Source organism: Myotis davidii, unplaced genomic scaffold (assembly GCF_000327345.1).
Source record: "Myotis davidii unplaced genomic scaffold, ASM32734v1 scaffold370, whole genome shotgun sequence".
Taxonomy (NCBI): Eukaryota; Metazoa; Chordata; class Mammalia; order Chiroptera; family Vespertilionidae; genus Myotis; species Myotis davidii.
Genome location: NW_006288615.1, coordinates 7,715,921 through 7,730,642, shown reverse-complemented (window position 1 = coordinate 7,730,642; position 14,722 = coordinate 7,715,921). Strand labels below are relative to the sequence as shown.

General features: G+C 53.1%; 2 protein-coding genes across 4 annotated transcripts; both read left to right on the top strand.

The window, feature by feature from the left end:
- The first annotated feature begins 1,127 nt into the window (after positions 1-1,127).
- OTOS (otospiralin) lies at positions 1,128-2,575 on the top strand. 2 transcript variants are annotated; one of them, XM_006760510.2, is made up of 4 exons: positions 1,128-1,237; positions 1,497-1,606; positions 1,713-1,739; positions 2,336-2,575. In XM_006760510.2, the coding sequence occupies exons 2-4, from the start codon at positions 1,534-1,536 to the stop codon at positions 2,518-2,520; spliced, it is 285 nt and encodes a 94-aa protein (XP_006760573.1). In that variant the 5' UTR covers positions 1,128-1,237; positions 1,497-1,533; the 3' UTR covers positions 2,521-2,575. The 2 variants fall into 2 exon arrangements, with proteins under 2 accessions (XP_006760573.1, XP_015417418.1); XM_015561932.1 differs by having other exon boundaries at positions 1,147-1,237; positions 1,530-1,606.
- Positions 2,576-4,865: 2,290 nt separating this feature from the next.
- MYEOV2 (myeloma overexpressed 2) lies at positions 4,866-9,820 on the top strand. Of its 2 annotated transcripts, XM_015561930.1 has the most exons (4): positions 4,866-4,996; positions 6,888-6,960; positions 7,681-7,851; positions 9,563-9,820. In XM_015561930.1, exons 1-4 carry the CDS (start codon positions 4,934-4,936, stop codon positions 9,598-9,600), a joined length of 345 nt encoding a protein of 114 aa, XP_015417416.1. In that variant the 5' UTR covers positions 4,866-4,933; the 3' UTR covers positions 9,601-9,820. The 2 variants fall into 2 exon arrangements, with proteins under 2 accessions (XP_015417416.1, XP_006760571.1); XM_006760508.2 differs by lacking the exon at positions 7,681-7,851 and having other exon boundaries at positions 4,877-4,996.
- The last annotated feature ends 4,902 nt before the right edge of the window (positions 9,821-14,722 follow it).

Below are 14,722 nucleotides of genomic sequence, written 5' to 3'. Positions count from 1 at the left end.
TCCTTGGTCCGGAGTAGCCATCCTTCCTATCCATCTGGGGGGTCAGTCCCCCCTCACCTGAAGAACCTGCATAGTCTCCCCTGAAGTACTTGTCTTGCAAGGGGCTGCTGGTTCCCCTCGGGTCAAGCCCACCGTGTCTCTGCTTGTAGATCTAAGACCAGATCCTGAGGGTTAGATGTGACCTAGAAGATGAGGGACCCAGGAGTCACCACATGTGACCATTTATGTCAACAGAAACCCAGGGAACAGCTATGGGGGCCGGGATGGAGGTGATATAAGACTGCATTGACCCGAGGGCTGGCTTGGGTCCACTCGGCAGAGATTCTGGATTCCCTGGCGACAGGGAGTGGCTTATTGACAAGGGGGCCGATGCAGAAGGAGGCTGAGAGGCCAGACTGTCCCTGGAAAGGGCAGGTGCCCAAAGGCTTGGGGAGCCCAGGTGTGTGCTGGGATCTATCACCTAGGACCTGCTTGCCACCCTTCCCCACCTCCCCCAGTGACATGCCGTGCTCTGTGGAACACGTGGGCGAGGAAGCCCTCTGTGGTGACTCGCACTGATGCTGGGGACTGCTGCCCTGGACATGCTCCTGGACTCAGTGGGCGATGGGACCCCTCGGGCAGGGCCAGGAGGCGTGGCTACCGTTGTGGGTTTAATCAGGGCAGCCTGATCCACAGAGACCCTGTGGCAGCTCCCTTCCCGACAAAGATTCAATCACTGTGCTTACATAAGCAGGAGGCGCTGGTCTGCAGATGCAAAGTTGAGTTGACACCCCCACTTCCTGCCTGCGACTCTGCTCAGCCTGTTCTGCGATGGGGGCCCCTGATCCAGGGCTCTCTGGGGGTCCCCAGGGCAGCTCTGTGATTACCCTGCTCCTGTGTGTGTGTGTGGGGGGGGTATGTCAGCCCCAATGTCAAACTCAGAACATCTTTCTCTCTTGGCACAGAGGGAGTGCCAGTGTTGAATTCATTCTAAAACCCTCCAAAGGGGCCTGTCCAAGCATGTTTTTCTCCCAATTTCATCTTTGGATGAGACTGCAAAAGTGCCCCCGTGGGATTCCACTGCCAGCAGGGCCACCGGCGCCCTCAGTCCTCTGGCAGGAGATGAAATACATTCAGTTTGACGGTTCCCGTAGGTGACGTCTCCGTCCTTGTCCGGCCTTTTATAAAGAGGAGCCTGTGTGCTGGTGGCTGACGCCCATCAGGCTGTAGACTGAGACTGAGGGACAGGAGCAGCCAGGTAACCTCGGACAGGCAGCTGATGGGGGTGGGGGGGAGCGAGTGGTGCAGTTTCTTAAATTGTTAAAATTAAGGCCAATGAAACATGGTTAGCCTCAGAATAATGGCTGGAAGCCACTGAAACTGAAATTGCTGTGAAAACACTGGGAACTTGTCTTTCCACCGGAGCTTCTTCCAGGAGCTGCCACTTTGGGGGTGGTGGGAAGAGCTGGGGCACCCGGGGGTGGGTGGCCCCATCTTTCTGGTTCCTCCTGCTGCAGGTGGACCTGACCCAGTCGGTCGGTCAGTCGCAGGGGGATGTGCCTGGGGAAGATGAAGACTTGCCTCCTGCCTGGAGTGGCCCTCTGCCTTCTGCTGGTGCCTCTGGTGGGTGAGTGGCTGCTTTGTTCCTCTTCGTGCCCCTCAGGGCAGCTGGTGCTCGACAAGGGCCCTGCTCTGAGGCTCTCCTGGTTCACCGCTCTCCTCTTTCTTTGCAGGGGCCAAGCCTGTGCAGGATGAGGGAGGTATTGCATCTGCCTCCAGTTTCTTTTCTCCTGTTGGTGGGGGTGGGGGCAGAAGAAGGGTTGGGTGGGCACTGCTTCTTATTCCAAGAAGATAAAGGGGAGCCCTGAGTCAGGTAAAGCCCTGTCTCCAGAGGGACTGGAGCCCCTTCCCCAGACTGTGCCCTCCAGGCCTCTGGGGACACACCAGGCAGGAGGGAGCCAGACTCTGCATGGTGTTCAACCCTCCAAGCCCCGGAGGACGCACATTTCACCCTCAGTACAGTAGCATACAGACTCTGGGGTTGCGGGGGGAGAGATGGGGTCTGGTCTCCTTTGATATCCCACCAGGAGTCCCCCACGATCCCACCACAGCGACCCCTCCCTGTTCAGTATGTCCAGGACAGGGGCTAGACTTCCCCGCTTCCCCTACCCTCCTCTGTCCCCCTCACCAGGAGTCAGGGCAGGGCTAGCTCATCCCCAGGCTGTGCTCCCAACTGGGAGGGTCCCTTCACTGCACTGGCCCTGGTGGGCACCTCCACCTGCCTGAGTCCCCACTGGGGGGCAACCTGGACAGGACCAGTGGCACAGCCCCTGAGCCAGGCTGTCATGTCTTTCAGACCCATATGCCGAGCTGCCGGCCATGCCCTACTGGCCCTTCTCCACCTCTGACTTCTGGAACTACGTGCAGTTCTTCCAGACGCTGGGGGCCTACCCCCAGATCGAGGACATGGCCCGCACCTTCTTTGCTCACTTCCCCCTGGGAACCACCCTGGGCTTCCACGTCCCCTATCAGGAGGACTGAGGGGTCCCCAGCCTGGCGCCCTGGCCTCATCAATAAACTCCTGACTTAAAATGCACAACACATGCTGTGGCTTTTTTTCAAGACACAGCTGCACTCGGGACCTGTTTGCCTTCTCACCCCCTCAGAAACCGATCTAACAAGCTGCAACTAGCTTTTCCATTGAAATAAAGTAATAGAAAGGACTATCTATTGAACTGCAGATACTAGTATTTGGACCAGCATCTAACTCCAGAAATTGTTATGCCTGATCAGAAACGTAGGGCTTTGTGAAACGTGTGTGTTATGTGTTACGTTTGGGTGGGATGGGGGATGGAACGTGATTTCATGCTCCGAGAGGCGTGGCAGGTGGTCCTTTAAGATCACTACTGCAGCTGCTGCTCGGAGCCTCACGCAAGTTATCTCAAGAAGCAGGGAGATTACTGTGCTGGTTCCCACAGCCACAAAGGGCGGGGGTGGGAGGGGACTCTCCCAGGACCCAGGCATATGCAGTGAGGGACCTGGAAAGGGGGAGGTGGCATTGGGGCCCAGAGTGCAGGCCTGGTGCCTCCTGTGGCCACCCCACTGGCTCCATACCTTCACCTGTGGCTTCTCTCCCCATGGCCCAGGTTAAATTCTCAAGAGGAAGATTCTGTTGGCCGAGCTGATCCTGTTGGGCAAAGCTAATACATTCTTTGTCTCTCTTTTCCTCCCTTGAGCTAGTTTGAATTTGGTTTCTGTGAATTTTTTTTAAAGTCCTGATTCCTACAATAGCTGGACATGAGGATTGGTCTTAAATTCCTACTGGGGACAACTGGGCCTCAACCAAACATATCAGAAAAAAGACACCCTGACAGGAGTATCTCCATACCAATGACTTGCCTGTCAATTCGTGTGTGTGTGTGTGTGTGTGTGTGTGTGTGTGTATGTGTGTGAACATTTACGTTCCACCCAAATTCTTGTATCCCCAGTTAGGACAAGCATTATGGAATGGAGTCCCCAGCTGCCTCTCCATAGGCTGCCTTAAAGGCTGGGTGCCTTTCTAGGCAGACTACATGGCTCCCTGGCCAGAACTATGTCCCCTTTGGGTGTCAGCAGCATCCCAGGTGCCCAGGAACACACAGCTGGGCTGCATTTATGGGTCGTGAAAAGCCTAGCAGACCTTCCTTCTTTTCAAAGAGGAAGAAACCTCTACACCCAGCAGATCCCTCCCTCCCCCCACCCCCACCCCAGCCAATAAATAGCAGACTGCCTACCTCACAGCCCCCTGGGATACCTCACTCTGGTGTTTAGGACTCAGATTTGGCTGTGGCTCCCCCCTCACCCTAGTTCACATAACAGGTTCAGTTCCCTTCTATGCAACCCTCTCTCGGTTTCCCCTTTCAGTCAGATCCAACTCCTGCTCCATGTCCTCAGCCCCCTCCACCCCTCAACACTCCCTGTGGAGTTACGCACACAAAAAGCATTAGCCACTGCCATCATCCCTGGTACCTGATGGCCGTGGGGACCACAATCCATGGTGATGGTTACCTGAGCTGCTTCTATTTTAAGCTATTGTGACTGATGCTGCTGTGAATAGGGGTGTGCAAATTATCTCAGAACTCTGCTTTCAATACTTTTGAGTCTGTACCCAAAAGTGGAATTGCTGGATCTCATGGTAACTCTGTGTTTCATTTCGGAGGAGAACCGCCATACTGTTTTCCACCACCTCTGCGCCATGTAGGCTCCCACCAACAGTGCTCAGGGCTCCAGTTTCCCCACATCCTCCTGACTCTGTTATTTTCTGGGGTTTGATAGCAGCCATCCTGACGGCTGAGGAGGTATCACTGTGGTTTGATTTGCATTCCTGGTGACCAGTGCTGCTGAGCATCTTTTCATGGGCTTTTGGCCATTCTTGTACCTTTTTTGGAGAAAGGTCTATTCAGGTCCTTTACCCGTTGTCGAGGGGGGTTATTTGTTGTTGAATTTCAGTCCTCTGTACATCTGGATATTAATTCTAATATCAGGTACATGATTGGCAAATCTTTTCTCCCATTCTGGGCTGCCTTTTGACTCTATTGACCATCCACATTCTTTAATGAGTATTTCTTGGGCACTCTCTGTGCCAGACCCTTTGGGCTGACCTGTCTGTGGCCGTGGGCCACCTGGATGCCACTGAGCAGCTCCCTTTGTGCCCTGACAGGCAGGCGGGAAAGCCCACCCACTTCAGCGGGGCCTCGGGGCCAGTCCTGTGGGTCCATAGGGAAACATAGAGTCGGGGGTCCTCCGACGTCTAGATACACCAGATAAAGAGGAGGGGAAGGGAAGGGAAGAGAAGGGGAATACCATAGAGTCGGCGATCCTTCGGCGTCTAGACGTGCCGCGGCAGGATGCGTACCGGAAGAGGCGGGCAGATGGCCGGAAGTCGGCCAGGGACACCCGGAACGCCTTTGGGGAGATGAAGCCCGCGGTGGATGAGATGTTCCCCGAGGGCGCCGGGCCCTACGTGGACCTGGATGAGGTGAGGCGGGTGGCTAGGGGCCGGTGAGGGGGCCGTGCGTGTGTAGGGGCCGGCGTCCACGGGCCCGACAGTGCCCTCCATGCCGAGGACCGCCGGTGCCTGCGGCCAGATGTCGGATCGCCCTGCGTGACTACGGAGGCCGCACACCCGGGGCCGCGGGGCACGCGAGGGGCGTCGGGGTAACGGAGGACGGTAGCGTCTCGTCTCTGGGACGGGAGACCGGAGCGAGGGGCCGTGCGTGTGTAGGGGCCGGCGTCCACGGGCCCGACAGTGCCCTCCATGCCGAGGACCGCCGGTGCCTGCGGCCAGATGTCGGATCGCCCTGCGTGACTACGGAGGCCGCACACCCGGGGCCGCGGGGCACGCGAGGGGCGTCGGGGTAACGGAGGACGGTAGCGTCTCGTCTCTGGGACGGGAGACCGGAGCGAGGCCGGTACCGCACGGGAGCTGGGGGCGGGCCGTTTGGCGTTCAGTGACTGCACTTTGATGGGACGGTCTGCTGCGTGAGCCTCTCCTGCGATTACTAGTATCCGGGGGTGCGAAGCGGCCTTGCGCGCGCTTGACCCCATGGCGGGGATCCAGTCTGCGGCCCGGCGCAGCCCCCGGGCCCGGCCCGCCGCCCGAGGTCAGAGCCTCGTGTTCTGAAAGTGCAGGGGAACGCGCGCCCGCAGGTCGTGGTAGTAGAGCGCCGGTTGCAGAGACCGGTGTGGTGGGAAGTTGGAGGTACCCCGACCGCAGCGCCCTCTGACCTCTGGGCGGCCCAGTGAAGGCTTAGGAGAGCCGACCGCAGCCAAACCCTGGCCCGTGCTGGCGTCGGCCAAGTGGAGGAGGGTTCAGAAAGGAGGCCTGGCTGGAGCGGGTGTCCGGAAGGGTCCGAGTGTAGTTTAGCATCTTCGGGTGCCTGAGAGAGCCGGGCGCGAAGGCAGCTGGGGAAGGTGCCTGGCCGGTCATGAGGCGCGGGTAGCCCTGCTGGGGAAGGTTCCCTGCACCCACTCAAGGCACTTCCACCAGCGTGGGCTGCTCAGGCCTGTGTTCAAGTCACTGCCCTGGGCAGCCTGGGGTATTGATAGGCTCCCATCCCCAGAGTTTAGGGAACAGGAGACTTGAAGGGGGTCTGAATGAAGGTCATACCTATAGATGGAGGTAGGGACAAGCCCCACACAGCACATTAGGGGGAGAGTTCACATGGCTTGTGGTGATGGGGAAGGGAGGAGGTGGAGAACCCTGGAAATGTCTCCCTGCTACTGAGAGCAGGGTGCGGGGACACATGAGATGCTTGCCTACTGGGAGCCAGGAAAGGTGCAGCAGAAGCCCCGGGAATGTTGGGAATCGAGGCGCAGCAGGGACTGGGGGCCAAGGTACAGAATGCTGCCTCGGAGCTCTCTCCAGCCCTCACCCTGGATGCTGAAGGAGACTGCTGATCCTGCGCTCATCAGGTTGCCCAGCTCTGGTTGTGGCTTGGTTTTACTGCCACCACAGAGTTCTGGCACGAGAGGCTCTGAACCCCGGTTAGCAGGTCGGTTCCCGGGGAAATGGTTTCGTTCTCCGAAGGAGCAGGGAGCAGTCTAGAGCGGAGCAGGTGGGTTTGTGGCCTCTGTGGCAATGCCCCGTCAGATTTCAGAATCCCTGCTGGAGGTTTTGGGAGAAGTGGTGCTCAGGGCAATGGCAGGGCTCTCTGAAGGGCAAGGAGGACTTTAGGAATGTAGGACCTGAGAAGACCAAAAACATTCACACCTCCGTCCACATCCACTCCTTCACCTGGAACGAAATTTGGACTCGGACCTGGGCACTTCTCTGTCCCTCGCCTTCCCCCTGTGTGGAGTGGCGCGGGCCCTGTGAGGCTGGTCTCTCTGGAAATGCTGCTGGCACACCTGACCTCTCCCTTCTGCAGGCCGGAGGCAGCACCGGGCTTCTGATGGACTTGGCAGCCAATGAAAAGGCAGTTCACTCGGACTTCTTTAATGGTAAGGTGCAGGGCTGGGTGCCAGTTTTAATCAGGACATTTCTTCTGCAAGCTGTGCAGTGGAGCGACTTGGTGACACAAGTGATTTAGATCATGGAACAGTAAAACCCAGATCCTGTGCCATTCTCATAACACAGCACAGTTTATATAAAATAAGTGTGGCTGTTACTACTGGCAGCCAGCCCTGTTTCTCAGAAGAAAAAAAAAAAAAAAAGCATAAAATTGCTCCCAGTCTTACATTCCAGGCATTGAGTTTGAGCCGTAGACACGCTTTTGGACACGCGACGGCAGCTGGGTTTGGACAGTGACCTGAGTTGCAAAGCACGAGGACCTGTCTGGCTTCCTCATCGCACTGTCTCTGGATGGCTGGTTTTCTCACCTTTCTGTTTGCCACCGGTCCCATCCTGCGCTGCCTTCACAGAGAAGCAGCCACTCTCCAGCCTCACCCACCGCACCCCCAAGAACAGAGGCATTGGTATTTAGACCTTCGTTGCCAAGTACACGAGCATGTGTACAGTTTTAACAAAACACAGTGAAGACTTTATATGAGATCTTCATGCACGTTAGAGGAGCTGTTTTTCTTGGTCTGACCGAGTGTTCCTAAGACCTTGTTCCTAGGTTATGTTAACTCTTATTGAGGGTTCAAGTCATCAGTAGAAACAGATAGTTTCCTTAGGGGGGTTGAGTGGTGTTTTCTCCCTTTGTCATCCTTTATCCCAAGGAGCCTGCCACTACAAAGAACTTTTGTCACTCATTAGTGGCAGCTACGATGTTATCTTGTCCGTCACATTGGTTTTCAGCGTTTCAAAGACCCTCGAAAGCCTGAGTCCAGGCGATTTTTTTGGCTCCTTTTCAGCCAGTCATTGCCTAAAAGGGGAACTAGCCTGCCTAGGTAGGTACAGACTTCCCAGGGAGCCTGTCTGTTCCCCTGAAGCAACGTCCTGGCTGCCACCAACTCCTGTCAGAACTGGGGGAAGTGACACTTGAGCCACGCCTTGAGAACAGAATAGCATTTGTCTCAATTCTCTAAGCAAGGGGGTGTGGGAAACAAATTGTGAAAGGGGCGAGGCTTTCCTGAGCAGCCTGTGCAAAAATGCCAGCTCACATAACACGGCTTCGGAGGCCCCTTACCCTGGCCCCGCAGAAGTGTGACCTCTAACTCCCAGCACCACACATTCTGATGATCTCCTTCAAAGCCAGACTCATCCTCCACCAGCCCATAGCTTTAAACACAATGATGTTCCAGTGTTCATGTGATTTCCAAACATAGCTCGGATGAGAAAGCATCTGTGAGAGGGGCCCAGCGAGCATTTATCAACAGCAGTTTAGGGCCTTTACCTTCTTGAGTCAGGCCAGAGAACACAGAAGAGCTTGTGCCCACGTCAGAGGCGCACCGACTGTTCACAGGTGCACACTCCTGTCAGCTTGTGAGCATCCCGTGTTCAGAAGCCATCACTGTGAGAGGGCCATGCGGGCTTTAGATGGGCTTCTGAGTCCTTTCTGCTCATTGACTGAGGTTCCGATGGCCTGTGTCCCACAGGCAGTTCTAACCATGGCCGAGGCTCATCCTCTTCACTGACTGCTTCACAAAACAGAGCGCACCAGACAGGGCGCAGGTAGCGACAGTTCCATGGCAAGGGCCCTGGAACAAAGGTGGGCAGCATTGTTTCTAGGAGCTGACACCTGAGCAGAGGTTCGGAGGCTGTGAGGATTAGGTAGGGTTGAGGATGTGAGTGCTCACAGCTACAGTATCGCTCGCCAGACCAGGCAGTGAGAGAATGCAGGCGTTGGTGGGACTGACTGTCAGTGTGGCTGGAGAGGCATGAACGCAGGGTGAGGGGATGCCAGCCAGGCTGCTGTCTCCTGGCACCCCGCCCACCCTCTCTAGCTCGTCACCACTGCATCTTAGTGCATAGGCCACATGAATGGGCTTTGTACAAAATTTTCCCATTGCAAAAGGATACATGTTTGTGTTAGGGAATTTAGAAGAAAATATATATAAAAGTAAATGAAAGGGGAAAATGATCGTGACTGTCCACCCATTGCAGTGAGTAGAGTGCTGTGCAAGGGTGGTGTTTCTGCCTGTAGGAACAGGGCTTAGACTCTGTTTCTTGAGTTTGTCTGTCGGTCTGACTCCTTTAAAGAGAGTCATTCTCACGTGGCTCAGGCTTTCCACCACCTCCTCCCCCTACCCCATTTTCCTTCTCATGGACAGCGGTGAGGGGCTTGTGCCCTTCAGCTGCCTGGCCTTACCTCCATGTCACCAGGGTGGGGCCTTGGCCAAGGTGCTCACAAATGGGTGCTGACATGTCCTGGTGCTCAGTCATGGCTGGGAGATGGTCACCATGTGGTCGGAAACACGCCCTGATGCATTTCTTCAGCTTGTCGTCTGAGTAGAAACACGACAGGTTGCATTCTAGACTGCCCTTGGGCTGCATCTGAGCCTGGTGGGTAGAATCAAGTCTGTCCTAGGAGAAGCCCTTCATATAATTAGGTTGTCCAGTGTTTTCTGTTTTGAATGACCACATAATTCATTGTGACGTCATCTTTCAGTCGTTTACCTTGTGTGCCCAACTGATGCATGGTTCTGTTTGTTTATGTAGATTTTGAAGATCTCTTTGATGATGATGACATCCAGTGAGGCGCTGTCACATGCTGCATGTGGTCAAGCCTTTGCTGCGTGAGCGTGTGGTGGAGCCCTCAGGACAGTCCCATGGTTCTGCAGAACTGGTGGGAACACCTGAAATGAGGAGATGGTTAACTGAGAAAGGACTGTTTCACCCATCTGAGTGAGGTCATTCCATCTCTGAATGTGACCAACTGTTGTCCTCACTTCAATTAAAAAAGCGGTGTCATCACTACATGGTGATTTTCATTCTCGCATTTCTGAGTGAACGTTGCAATCCCTAAAGCTCCCTTTGTGCACGTGCGTGCACATGTGTGCACGTGTGTGTTGGTGTGCTGAGAAGAATGCGGTGGTGGCACAGAAATCAGTGCACTGCTTCCCGTGTGCAGTGCTGAGTAATTTGGATGGTTCACGAAGGGGGAGTTGGTGTGAGACCTGTCAGCAATTTAGGGCATGCAGGGGTCCTAGTGGCACTATGGGGACAGGCTCTGATCCCCTCCCCGCTGCACAGTCCCCCACCAGCGCCGGACTTCGTGTTTTCCCACCTTCACATTAGAGCAGCTGCTGTCCCCAAACCTGAGGTCCGAAAAATCAGGACAACTAGCTAATGACAGAAGGAAACACCTTCTACATGAGAAATGTGTGCATTGGTCCATTACTAAGGAGAATGTAACATCTAACGGGATTATGTTTTTTAAAGTTTCTTATTGGTCCAGCTCAGCAATTCATAATGACTGTAAAAATTAAGATTACTATTCAAATCAATCTCAAAGTAAAGACATTTCTTCGCTAGGAAATGCCCCTGCCATAGGACTTAGTAATCCCCAGAGTTAAGCAGAGCCACTTAGTAGATGAGCCAGATACTCCAACCTCTTCTGTAAGAACTTGCTGACGGCATCGCCCTGATGGCCTCTTGATGAGAGACATTCTCACTGGAGACCAGGGGAGGTTTTGCACAGGGAAGTGTCACCTCGGCTTCAGTTGTGAGTGCCGAGTGGGCTTCGGTCTGTCACTGTGACAGTGCACCTGTCCTGAGGGCGTAGCAGCCCAAGCCCCGAGAATAGTTGTCCAGTGTCCCTGGAGAAGTGCGGACTGTTGTGTCTGAAAACCCTTCACCTGAAGCTCACTTTGCCAATGGAGACTGCTCCTCCGTGTTGGGTCTCACCCTTCAGACCTCAAGCTAGTGTGCAGCCTGGTTTCAGAGAGCAGTGATTCTCAGACATGTTCTTGAGGTTACTTCATGAGCAGTTTTACAGTTTCCTAACTGGGCTTCCAAAACAGGCCTAGGAGATTCGGTAGGAGAGCAAGTAGGTATTTGGGTAAATTCTTTAGTGACCAATGATTACCCTATGGCAGCAATTTTCAACCTTTTTCATCTCATGGCACATAAACTAATGACAAACTCTGTTGCACATCAAAAATGTCCTTTGCTGATCTGACAAAAAAATAGGTATAGTTTTGATTCACACTGGATGGCTATTGATTGTTGTGTTCGCTATTGTCTTTTTTTTTTTTTTACTTGGAAAGTAAAAGAGGTCAGTGCCCTGACTAAACAGTTAGGTATTGCATGTTGTAAAAATTTTTGCGGCACACCGGTTGAAAATTGCTGCTCTATGGTCATCGTTGGGAAATTTACAAGAGTCTGAGGGTCTTGCACCGCACTGTGGATACAGCTCAGAACTGCCAGTGGCCCCCCGCCCATTTGTCCCTGTGGTGTCCTGGGGATCAACTCCCTTCCTGCTTGGGCCTCAGTTTCCTCATTGGTAAGTGAAGCTCTTGGTCTGGGAGGTCCCTTCTAGTTCCCGGGTCTCTGGTCTACAGCAGGAAGGAGTGATCAAGGCCCTGTGTTTCCTATCCCAGACTCTGAGTGCTCATCATTCTCACTCAGCCCCACTTGACCTCCTGCCTGGGATCACAGCATTGTGCAAACATGCCCCTCTGCTGGGGCTGCCGCACACACACGTGACACCTGCCGCCACCCCGGGGACAGGGAGCCTGACGGGTCCTTGATCTCCAGCTGCATTCCCTGTCCTCGGAGATCATAGTGCCAGGAGACAAATGGCAGACTTGGAAGGAACACAGGACACCTGGCTCACAGACAAAGGGCTGGGGTGTTCATAGTTACCGATGTGAAGAACTTAGAATGGCATGAACCAAGTGACGTGAGAAATGAATGGGCACAGGACACTGAAAAGAGTTTACAGAGAACCAATCCCAAAGGCCAGTAACTACAGGGTGGGGTGTAGGTTTACACTTGTGAGTACAAAAAACAGTTTATTCTTATTTATTTCCACGTGAACAACTGTAGACCTACTTTGCCCAATCCTTACATATGGCATGTGCACGTATATGTACCATTCCACTTGCCTTCTCCTAGATCCCACCTTAGCCCACGGACTGTGATGATACATATGTGATCACGTGTGTGGTTTCACAAAAGTTCGGGCTCATAGTCCCATGGGCAGGATAGTAAATGAATAGCCTGTGCAATCGCAGTGTGAAAGTTATGATCAGGGGGCAGGGACAGGCCCCACCCAGAGGATGCCCTTGGAGGTGAGCTCCAGATGGCAGGAGGAGGAGAGGGAGAATTAGGAGGGAGAGAAGCCCAACTGTGTGCAATGTTCAGGAGCAGGGGCAGGTGGCCAGTGGGGTGGCCTTGAGGGTGGGTGAGGGGGTTCCCAGCAGTGGTGAGGGGTGCTGGGGTGGAGGGATGGCCTTTCTTCCTGTCTTCTGGGTCTGCCCAAGTTTGCAGCTGAAGCAGAGAAGGAAGGCCTACCTTCCAAGGTCAAGGGCCACTAACAGAGCTCCAAAGCAGGGACTGGTTGCACAGCCGAGTCCCCGAGCTTGGAGAGATTGTCAGCCAGGGTCTGGCAGACCCACAGATTGAAGTGCCGGTTTCCCTGAAGAAGATGAGCTGGGCTCTTCCAGAGATGGTGCCTCTCTTCAGCTGGAATCAGCCCCGCAGGGCAGTGATTTCTGTGCAGCTAGAATTCACCTGCGCTGTGGCACTAGAGATGAATTTGCACAATTTGAGAGTCATTTGTGAGTCGATAGATGGAAGCGCCTTACAGGAAGGGATCTGCGTGGGGACCCAGGGTGATTTGTTCCCACCACTGTCCTTGGACGGTGGAGTTGGTTTTGTTTTGTTTGTTTGTTCTCTTTTTCCTTTTGAATCAACTTTAAACATTATTTTGCTGAGACTTAATTTATCCTGTCACTTGGAAAGCTCACTCCATCCCCAACTGTGCCCAGTGCAATTAAGTCAGTGTTGAAATAACCTGCTGGAACTTTTGCTGAAACAGGAGAACCACTGAGCCTGCCATGATAACAACATTTAGAGAGTGAGCTGTATTTTTTCGTTAACATCTTGCTGACGATGGTAATAATCCCCAAAGATCCGCTCGCTGAAGGCCAACTTTGAGTCCAGCACTATGTCCTCAGCACGTACTGGGGGAGGGGGTGGGTGGAGAGTGCACTCAGTTTGCAGATGAACCAATGACCTCACCGAGGACCGGGCAGAGCAGGACACTCGGGCCCAGGCCATGGTTCCTCCCTCCAAGATGTGAGACCTGAAGGAAGTTATGTAACTTCCCTGCCTCTGTTTTCTATCTACACAAATGAAGGTTACACTTAGCTCAAGAAAATAAAAATTTCTGGTCAGCAAAAACTGTCATGGAGCCCTGGCCAGTTTGGCTCAGTAGTTAGATCGTCGGCCCATGGACTGAAGGGTCCTGAGTTCAATTCTGGATCAAGGGCATGTACCTGAGTTGCAAACTCAATCCCTGGCGCAGTAGGGTGCTTGTGGGAGGCAACTAGTCCATGTGTCTCTCTTGAATAGATGTTTCTCTCCCACTCCCCTCTCCTTTCTTCCTCCCTTCCACTCTCTCTAAAGATCCATTGAAAAGTATCCTTGGTTGAGGATTAAATAATAATAATAATAATAAAAAGCTGTGGAGGAGTCGTCCAGCCGCAGACTGCGGAGGACAGTACCCGTGGGTGCATCTTGCCCTGTGTACTGAGGGCAGTAGCCAGATGAGTCCAGGTCCTCTCCCGCTTGTATGACGTCCCAGTGCAGACAAAGCTCACCCTGGGGATGCAGGGCAGGGAGTGACTGCCTTGAGTTAGTGGAGGTGGCAGGTGAGGAAACACTGGAAATGTGGGGGATTACATGATTGTATTTAACTGTCAACACTCATCAAACCAAATGCTTGAGTTCTGAGCATTTGCAGACATGCACATTGTACATCAATAATTTTTTTAAAAGAAAAGCGTATCAGTCAGCTCCGGCTGCCATCATGCAGTACCACAGACTGCGCGGCCTAAACAATGGAAATTTATCTCTTCAATGTTCTGGGGTCTGAAAGTCCGAGTTCAAGGTCCTGGCAGGGTTGGTTTCTGGTAAGACCTTTCTCCTTGGCTTACGGACAGCCACCTTTGTCCTGTGGCCTCTCATAGCCTTTTCTCTGTGCAGGTGGGTTCCTGGTGTCTCTTCTTCTAATAAGGACACCAGCCCCATTGGATGAGGAGCCGCCCTGAATGACATCATTTAGCTGTAATTCCCTCTTAAAGGCCCCTTCTCTGAAACACAGTCCCATTGGGGATTGGGGTTTCAACATATCAATTTTGGGGGAACGTGATTCCATAACAAAAAGATTTATTGTTCTAATTAACCCTTTGAGTGCCAACCAATATCCTAGGAGCTAGGCTAAAATTGCCAAGGCATTTTTGCTGATTTTACAGCAGTTTAGGAAAAAAATTATGAATCGCAAGTAAATGAAGTTACATATTCAAAAACTTAAGGAAACCTTTACTACTTTGACATATTTGGCAATATCAGCATCACTAATAAAAGCAGACTTAGAACTGGACGCCATTTTGAAGTTTTGATAGCACTCCCGGCACTTTTGGTGAAAGACAGGAGAAGCGCGATCGCGCTCCCCAGCACTCTAGGGGTTAATTAATTAAATCTATTTTTATTGATTTCATGGAGAAAGTTGGGGATTTTAGGAAAAATAAAACAAATCTTATACAATAAAAGCCTAATATGCAAATCGACCGAACTGCGGAACGACTGGTGGGACAACCAGTCGCTATGATGTGCACTGACCACCAGGGGCAGACACTCAACTAACAAACT

Coding starts and splice junctions, on each gene's coding strand:
- OTOS (XM_006760510.2), top strand. CDS start 1,534: ATGTGCCTGGGGAAGATGAAGACTTGCCTCCTGCCTGGAGTGGCCCTC. Junction 1,607..1,712: donor TCTGCTGGTGCCTCTGGTGG/GTGAGTGGCTGC, acceptor CTTTCTTTGCAG/GGGCCAAGCCTGTGCAGGAT. Junction 1,740..2,335: donor GCCTGTGCAGGATGAGGGAG/GTATTGCATCTG, acceptor CATGTCTTTCAG/ACCCATATGCCGAGCTGCCG.
- MYEOV2 (XM_015561930.1), top strand. CDS start 4,934: ATGAAGCCCGCGGTGGATGAGATGTTCCCCGAGGGCGCCGGGCCCTAC. Junction 4,997..6,887: donor CCTACGTGGACCTGGATGAG/GTGAGGCGGGTG, acceptor TCCCTTCTGCAG/GCCGGAGGCAGCACCGGGCT. Junction 6,961..7,680: donor TCACTCGGACTTCTTTAATG/GTAAGGTGCAGG, acceptor CTTTATCCCAAG/GAGCCTGCCACTACAAAGAA.